The sequence below is a fragment of the Lacerta agilis genome, chromosome 10, assembly GCF_009819535.1.
Source record: "Lacerta agilis isolate rLacAgi1 chromosome 10, rLacAgi1.pri, whole genome shotgun sequence".
NCBI classification, from domain to species: Eukaryota; Metazoa; Chordata; class Lepidosauria; order Squamata; family Lacertidae; genus Lacerta; species Lacerta agilis.
The window spans coordinates 44431503-44440241 of record NC_046321.1 but is presented as its reverse complement, the minus strand read 5'-3'; the positions used below and the strand labels follow the sequence as shown (position 1 = coordinate 44440241).

At 45.1% G+C, this 8739-nt stretch overlaps 1 protein-coding gene across 2 annotated transcripts in view; it reads left to right on the top strand.

The window, feature by feature from the left end:
* Nucleotides 1–4294: 4294 nt before the first annotated feature.
* Nucleotides 4295–8739, top strand: part of TBC1D30 (TBC1 domain family member 30) — a 36105-nt gene continuing 31660 nt past the window's right edge. For both annotated transcript variants that reach the window (XM_033161914.1, XM_033161913.1), the window contains exon 1: nt 4295–4675. In XM_033161914.1, coding sequence (XP_033017805.1) covers nt 4333–4675 — 343 coding nt within the window. In that variant the 5' untranslated portion in view covers nt 4295–4332. The remainder of the gene's footprint in view (nt 4676–8739) is intronic.

Genomic DNA, 8739 nt, shown 5'->3' with positions numbered 1-8739 from the left:
GCTGCCTGCAGTGTTTCTGCTCATCATTTGGTGCATTTAGGGCAGCCATTTTGTCACACATAAGCAGCACAATTATCTCTGACAGTCAGAAAGCTTAGCCACACTTAATTTATTGTGCTCAGATTTGGCTGGAAGCCCCAGCTTCTGATCTTGACATTGCCCAAGCAATCCTTAAAATGTGCAATGCTGGCTGTGGTTGAATTGAAGTTGTCTGAAGATGTTGAGGCGCCCTCTGCTGCCTGAACAGACAGCACCAAAATAAGATTTGGGAGGCTGCCAAGGTGAGACAGGTTGTTATCCTAAACACATTTTCTAGAGAGGGAGCTCTAGACATTGCTTACTTTGGATATGGTAGGACTTGCTTCAAAATAATTGTGCCCCACTTACTGGAAGGGGTGACACAGTACAGTAGAGGATTATCAAACTATGCCCTGTGTGGAGAAAGTGGGTGGAACTAATTTTTCTCTCCCTTTAATATAAGGGTGGGGAACTAGATGCAGCCAAAAGACTGAATACAGAACTGGCCTGTTCTCCATGGGGCACTTTGACATTTCAGCTTTACACCTAGTGTGGTCCTGATTCTCCCTTTCCAGTTGCAACTCAGCACTTTCTGAATGTGGTATCTTTTTCTGTCATCACAGAGGCAACAGAAAAAGGTGCCGATTAAAAAAGCACTCGATTCTACCAGAGGCTGCAAAGGAAAACTCAAGAGCAGGGGTTAGCAAACTTTTTCAGCAGGGGGCCGGTCCACTGTCCCTCAGACCTTGTGGGGGGCCGGACTATATTTTTTTTGAGGGGGGGGAGAATGAATTCCTATGCCCCACAAATAACCCAGAGATGCATTTTAAATAAAAGCACACATTCTACTCATGTAAAAACACGCTGATTCCCAGACTGCACGCGGGCCAGATTGAGAAGGCAATTGGGCTGGATCCGGGCCCCGGGCCTTAGTTTGCCTACCCATGCTCAAGAGCACACCTAGAACGTGATCCTAGTTTTTCCTTTTCAACTTGATGCTGCAGTTTAAGCTGTCCAGCATCTGCAGTCACATGATGTCAGGTGATGGACGCACAGACATAGTTTGAACCAAATCATGCCGCAGGCCAAGGGGAGGGGGCTTGATGGGTCTAATTGGAGTCAAAGGCTCACCTCCATTGCTATTATGCTAGAACTTAGGGTCACCTAATAAAACAGTATTGGGGGATTCAGGATAAAAAGAGAGTTTTTAACACAGTACATAATTTATTGAATTTGTTGCTACAAGGCATGCCGATAGCCACCAACTTAGCTTTAAAAGGGTATTAGCCAAATCCATGGAGAATAAGGTAATCAATACAATACAAATCTTTATTACGGTCATAGACCAGCATATAGTCAGGGGTCAGCAAACTTTTTCAGCAGGGGGCCAGTCCACTGTCCCTCAGACCTTGTGGGCGGCCAGACTATATATTGGGGGGGGATGAATGATTTCCTATGCCCCACAAATAACCTAGAGATGCATTTTAAATAAAAGCACACATTCTACTCATGTAAAAACATGCTGATTCCTGGACCGTCTGCGGGCCGAATTGAGAAGGCAATTGGGCTGCATCCAGCCCCCGGGCCTTAGTTTGCCTCCTCATGATATATAGGTAATCAATAGCTTTTACTCATGACTGAATCTTCAGGTTCAGAAATAGCATTGAGCAACAGAGCTGTTGCCTTCAGGTCCTGTTTGTGTGATCCCAGAGGAACTGGTTGGCCTGGACAAGGTGAAACATTGGTCTAATCCAGCAGGGCTCTCCCTATGTTTATAAAGTAATTAGTATGTCATCCAACTTGGCAAGGAAGGCTATTAATACTCCTATGCTGATGGAACTGAGGTTGAAAGAGAGAACTTCAGCGTCACATGTGAATTAAGGATGGCAGGACATTTTAGCAGAAATCTGCCTTAATAACTGGCCCATACTCCCAAAAGAAACAGTTAAGATTATTTGGGAGTGGTCTTGCAGGGCAATATTCACCAGGCATAGCTTAAAAAAAAATAAATCACTGCAGCATTGTGATGGAGGAGCTGTACTTGTGAAACTTCAGCATCACTGTTAACTTTTGAGAATGACAGCCTTACTCATCAGATACATGAAATATTATTGTCAGTTGGCATACTAATAAAGAAACAATGATAGCAGAAGCCTAACCATATTTACTATTCAATTCAACGGGGCTCCCAAGGAAGTGGAGTTGGGAGTGCAGCCTCTCTCACACACACTTTTGGAAATTTTGCCACTGCTGTTTTCTGATCCTGTTTCGATGGGACAGCTTTTACAGTAACTTTTTAACTGAGACAGTTCTAAGAGACAAACACCATGCCCATTCATATCAGCAGGAAGGAGCAGTAACTTGATCATCCTGGGTTTTGCTGTACTGTACTAATTTCCAGGGATGCCAACTTGAATAAAATATGGGGGTGGGCAGGTAAGCCCCATCCCAAATCACAAGGCACACACAGAGACTTGGAATAGCAATGCCCAAAAACTTGGAGGGGGGAGCCCAGCCTTCTGAAATATTTTATTGGGTGGGACATCGGCTCCTTGGATTTGGCTCCTATGCTTTGCTCTAAATTCTAGAAGAAATACAGAGGCTGGCAACAACGACCTCCAGGTCTGTTGTAGTTGGACCCCTCACCTCCCTGCGGCCACCTGCCATCACCTATATCTTGTGGGAAGGATCCAGACAGACGCTTTCCCAGTCAATCCAAACTCTTTATTGCACTTTCTTTCCTCCCCCCCATAGTTCTTATTAAATTTTCTGTTTTACATTTTAGAATATTCATTTAAACAACCTTAAAATATCAACGACTCCCCTTCTTCTCTTTCTATGGTTCATTTTGCATAACATAAATCCCTGCATATTCTACATAAACTAAACCATTCAGTATTCCATTATTACATCCACCAAAACTTATTTACACTGTTGAATTTATCTTAATGCTGCCAACGTTTTCAAATGTACACAATTTCCCCCATATATTCAATAAAGGTTTTCCTGTCTTCTCTAAACTTATGTTCTTGTTCTCTTATTCTGTGTTATGTCTGCAAGCTGGGCATATTCCCTCTGCTTAAGTTGCCATTTTTCGCTCGTTTTCCATTTTTGGGCTAACAAAACACGGGCCACAGTAGTTGTTGTTCAGTCGTTCAGTCGTGTCCGACTCTTTGTGACCCCATGGACCAGAGCACGCCAGGCACGCCTATCCTTCACTGCCTCTCGCAGTTTGGCCAAACTCATGTTAGTAGCTTCAAGAACACTGTCCAACCATCTCATCCTCTGCCGTCCCCTTCTCCTTGTGCCCTCCATCTTTCCCAACACCAGGGTCTTTTCTAGGGAGTCTTCTCTTTTCATGAGGTGGCCAAAGTATTGGAGCCTCAACTTCAGGATCTTTCCTTCTAGTGAGCACTCAGGGCTGATTTCTTTAAGAATGGATAGGTTTGATCTTCTTGCAGTCCATGGGACTCTCAAGAGTCTCCTCCAGCACCATAATTCAAAAGCATCAATTCTTCCGCGATCAGCCTTCTTTATGGTCCAGCTCTCACTTCCGTACATTACTACTGGGAAAACCATAGCTTTAACTATACGGACCTTTGTCGGCAAGGTGATGTCTTTGCTTTTTAAGATGCTGTCTAGGTTTGTCATTGCTTTTCTCCCAAGAAGCAGGCGTCTTCTAATTTCGCGACTGCTGTCACCATCTGCAGTGATCATGGAACCCAAGAAAGTGAAATCTCTCAGTAGTGGCATATACATAAATAACCTTTATCGCGCTTTCAAAAGACGTGCTTGAATGTGACTTTCAGCCACCTTGGTAGGATTTTGACCCCGAGTGCTGGGATGCCAATACGGGCGACCCAAGAAACAAACCACAAAAACGGACTGGGACCCTAAACTGACAAAACCAAACCCGACGATCACTTCCTCCGTAAGCCTTTTCTCTCTGGGAAGTTCGCGTCAGAGCGGTGATTTGGGGAGACCCCATTGGTTGGCGGCGGCGGCGGCAGCAGCTGCAGGTGCACCGCGCGGGGGAGCTTGGAAACCACAGACCAGCAGAGCTTAACAGGACGGCGCGTTCCATTCTCCAGGGGACACCGATGAATGTGACCTGCGCAAAGCCTCCTTTACAAAAGGGAGTTTCTTTTTTTCCACCTCTTCCCCCCACCCCCCTCGTCTCGAGGACAATGGGCCAGACCCGGAACTCTGGCCCTGTGATGTGCCACCGCTTAGGCGTCTCGGCGCGCGCCACCCTCAGTCGCCTGGCAGAGGCGCGAGCGAGCACAGCGACGCCGCTCCTGCCCGGGCGAGGGAATGGAGCTCGCCGAGGTGGACCTGGGCGACCCCGGGGAGCAACCGGGCCGCGCCGAGGGGTGCAGCAGCGCGGACAGCCCGGCGGAGGAAGACGAAGGCGGTGAGGAAAGCGAGGAGGCGCTGTCGCGCAGCCGCGCCTCCTCGCTGGTGAGCGGCCTCCTGACCGAGCTGTACAGCGTGGGGCGCGCCCGCCACCGCGACAGCGTGGACAGCTCCACCGAGGCGTCCGCCGGCTCCGACGCCTTCCCCGGCGGCTGGGGCAGCAGCGCCGAATCACGCTTCCTGCTGGAGCTGCGGCGAAGGCCGGGCCAGCGGCACCAGAGGACGTATTTGGCGCAGAAAGGTAAAAGGGTCGGGCAAGGATGGACCCTGCCATAGCTGTCAACTTTTCCCTTTTCTTGCGAGGAATCCTATTCGGAATAAGGGAATTTCCCTTTAAAAAAGGGAAAAGTTGACAGCTATGGACCCTGCGGGGGGGGGAGGGGTTCCCACCGCCGGAAAAGGTGTTTCCTGCTTCTTCCTGGCAAGCAGAAAGTCAACAGGTGATGATGTCCTGCTCTGCATCTCCGTGGTGCGGGCGGTCGGCTCCGTGGTGCGGGCGCTCGGCTTTCTGTTTATTTGTACGAGAGCACTGCCAAGAAAGTGAAAAGAGTTGGCAAAGTTGTCCTTGCACGATGACTTTGTTATTCATATATTGCAAGCAGTGCCATTTTTCTAGAAAAAGAGGTGCCAATGCTCAGCATGATCATCTTCTCCCTTGTTCTCTTGGAATGGCAATGGCGCCAACCTGGAAGGCGATGGAGCTCCCGTCAGCTCCAGCTGAAAAAAAGCCTTGATTACAATTAAGATGTACTGTACTGGGCTCTGTGTGCGCTTGTTGCATTCATGCCCATCCCTCTTCTTCGACTGAATTAGGACTTTGCTGCTCAAGACTTTCCTCTCTATCTATTTGTCCTTAGGATTTTTCAGACTGTGTCTCAGATCTGCTTCCATGTCCCGTTTTTAAAATCCTGTTTACTTTCAGCTAAGCAAACAATCTTTTTTCCTCTTATCCTTACTCATCATTCTTTTGGAGCCCATTTTCATGTTTGCTTTCCCCTAAAAACAACACTAGTGGGTGCACATTCCACAAACTTACCTTCCATGCAGGTTTTATGACAGATGGTTAGCGGAAAAGGATACTCCCAGCCTATGTTTCCTGCTGCCTTTTCCGTTGACAAGTCTTGCTGAAGTTATGCTGTTGTTGTATGCTAAAACTGGGACCTAAACTTGAGCTGCTGCCACTTTAGCTACTGTACATTCAATCAAGGATGACCACAGAATAGCCATGGATGATGAAGAAAGCAAAATAAGGGGAGTCTTAGTTAAAAAAGAACAAGGAGGAATCAGCCTTTCAATTGCTTTTCTTAATGTCCTGAATACTGATATTAAGTAAGTAAATATTTACCAGCAGGGATGATCTTACGCCTTGACTGTAAATTGCTATGACATCCTTGCTTGCAATTTTGGCATATTGTCATGGGTTGTTAAACTGAAACTTTTATAGCTCTTCGTGTTCATCTTAGGTGTTTAGATGTTAACACTGGGTGTATATCATCACATTTTTTTCTTATCTCAACAGGTTACATATGTCTCTGCTTCTCTGTCATCTCATACCCTCACCTTCTCTGTTTACCTCTGACAGTCCCACATAAGCTCCCTAAGCTAGATTCCCAGCTTCTGTTTTTCAGCAGGGCAAAGTACCGGTAGATCTATACTTAATCAGCAACAAACTTGGCACTTTTGTTAAGCTAGAGAAGCTAATATGCTAAAACAGTTTACAGAGATTGCTAATACAAATTTATGCTGACCTAAGACTCTAAAGGAGAGAGGCGTGGGTGGCGCTGTGGTCTAAACCACTGAGCCTAGGGCTTGCCGATCAGAAGGTCAGCGGTTCGAATCCCCATGACGGGGTGAGCTCCCGTTGTTCGGTCCCAGTTCCTGCCCACCTAGCAGCTTGAAAGCACGTCAAAGTGCAAGTATATAAATTGGTACCGCTCCGGTGGGAAGGTAAACAGCGTTTCCGTGCGCTGGTCTGGTTCTGGTTCACCAGAAGCGGCTTAGTCATGCTGGCCACATGACCTGGAGGCTGTCTGCGGACAAACGCCGGCTCCCTCAGCCTATAGAGCGAGATGAGTGCCGCAACCCCAGAGTCGTCCGCAACTGGACCTAATGATCAGGGGTACCTTTACCTTTACCTTTACCTTAAGACTCTAAAGGAGATAGTTCTAGGAGGGGGTAACATCTGATTCCTCTGCAACAGCAATTAAACAGGCCAATAAGGTTTTCATAATTGTTTCCTAATTTTGCTAGGTTCTGAGAAAGATGTTATGATGTACCATCTCTTTTGCTTTGGTCCCAAAGCATTAACTGTTTCTGGACAGTTAGCCATAGCTTCTGTTGTGCCGTTCCATCACTCTGAGGGGACGGATTGAGAGAAGGGCTCAAGCTTGTCTTGGGCTTTTGCGCTAGGATTCCTAATTTAAGGCTTGGGAGCCCCTGACAGTCTCCATGGGGCATCTGAACCTGGCTCGTTTGCTCATTGGCTCAGATAGTTATAGCGTGTGGTGTTAATAATGCCAAGGTTATGAATTCAATTGCTGTGAGAGCTGTACAATTTTTAAAAGAAGGGTAATCTTTCAATAATAGTGGTCCAGTTTGAAAATGTGGCCTTTTAAAAGATATTGTGCAGCAAGGCCAGGAGACCAGGATTGCCTTGGAGAGATGCTGCCATTCAGAGTGGACAGTACTGGGTTGGGTAGAGACACAATCTGCCTCATATGCTGATATGATGCTGCCTCTGAGTAAGATAATATGTGACTCTAGCCTAGTATTGTCCACTCTAATCTGTTGTAGCTTTGTTATGGACAGTAGCTTCATAAAAGCATATTTATTTTCTTGTCCTGCATGTGTATACCTACAACAGAAATTAATAGATTACAAGTTGCTCATTACCTTACAGATGTTTTGTCATGATTACTGGTTATGTGTGACACTCCTGCTTCATTTGTAGGCCCCTTAGAAAATACTTCCATGATAAGAGTTAATAACTAATGTGATCTACCAACTGCTACGACAACTGAATGTTGATCTGTTGACTTAATTTTATTATTTTTAAAATAATTTTATTGGTTAAAGCAATATCTTTCTGACTCACCAAACTCTGATCCGCAGATTCTCAACTCTCCTGCTTTTCCCTTCTCTCTGAATAAGAAGTAGCTAGTGACCTACCTTTTCACTTGCTCCCTGATTTTATGTACTGTATTTTTAGATTTGTAAGTCTGTTTATCAACCTTCCATACCTGCTCATGGAACCTTTTCAGCTGGAAAGAGTGGGATTCTAATATTTGGTGGCTTTGTGCTCTCAGCCTGCTGTATTTACAAAATGGGCAGCATAATGGTGACCTGTCTTATAGGCTCGTTGTAAACTCAACTGAGACAGCCTGTGTGAAACACTTTGAACACTGAAAAAGCACTATATAAATATTATGATCATTCTCTCAGTACAGTACAGTATATCATTCAATCAAGTTTCCCCATAGCACCTGAAATTCTATCTCTGGTTTTCTTTCTCTGGTCATCAGCACTAGTTGTGTAGGATAAGTACTCTTTTAAATAAGTCTCCTGTCATTACATTGAAAGATATCCCATTACTGAAATTTTAAAGGGCCATTTCAGTGAGGTCCATACTACAATGTCTGTTAACATCACAATACAGTTCCTACGTTCTGCATGCAGATATCATCCCCGTTGAATGCCATTCTCCCTGTTTTCTGCTGTGTTCTTTCTCAAAGGGCTAAGGGTTGTCCACTGTTACTGATTACAGATATAACATTCTTTATTTGTTTTAGCTAATTTCATGGATGGCAAGCAGCTGTTAACTTAAATGCTGATTTCTTTTACCTGCTTTTGACCACTAGAGGGTGCATGCTATGCAAATAAAATTGCTGTTTTAAAGATTACAATTTTCTTTGCAGGTGAATTTATGTTCAAAGATCTCTAAACAACATAAGAAGCTAAGTTACCTGCAAACCATACATATTAAATATTTGCAGCTAATGAAAAATACAACATGGGCTTTTTACAAATTCCTTATGATGCCAAATGAACTTGCCATGGGGAAAGAATAGGAAATGAAATATGCATGTATGTATTACATTTATATCCCATCTTTCCCCAAAGGAGCTCAATGTGATTTACATGGTTCTTCTTCCTTCCAATTTTATACTCACAACAACCCTGTGAGGTAGGTTAGACTGAGAGTGAATGACTGGCCCAAGGTGAGCTTCATGGCTGAGTGGGGATTTGAATTTTGGTCTCCCGGGTCTTAATTTAACACTGCAACTGCTACACCAAAATGACTTACTT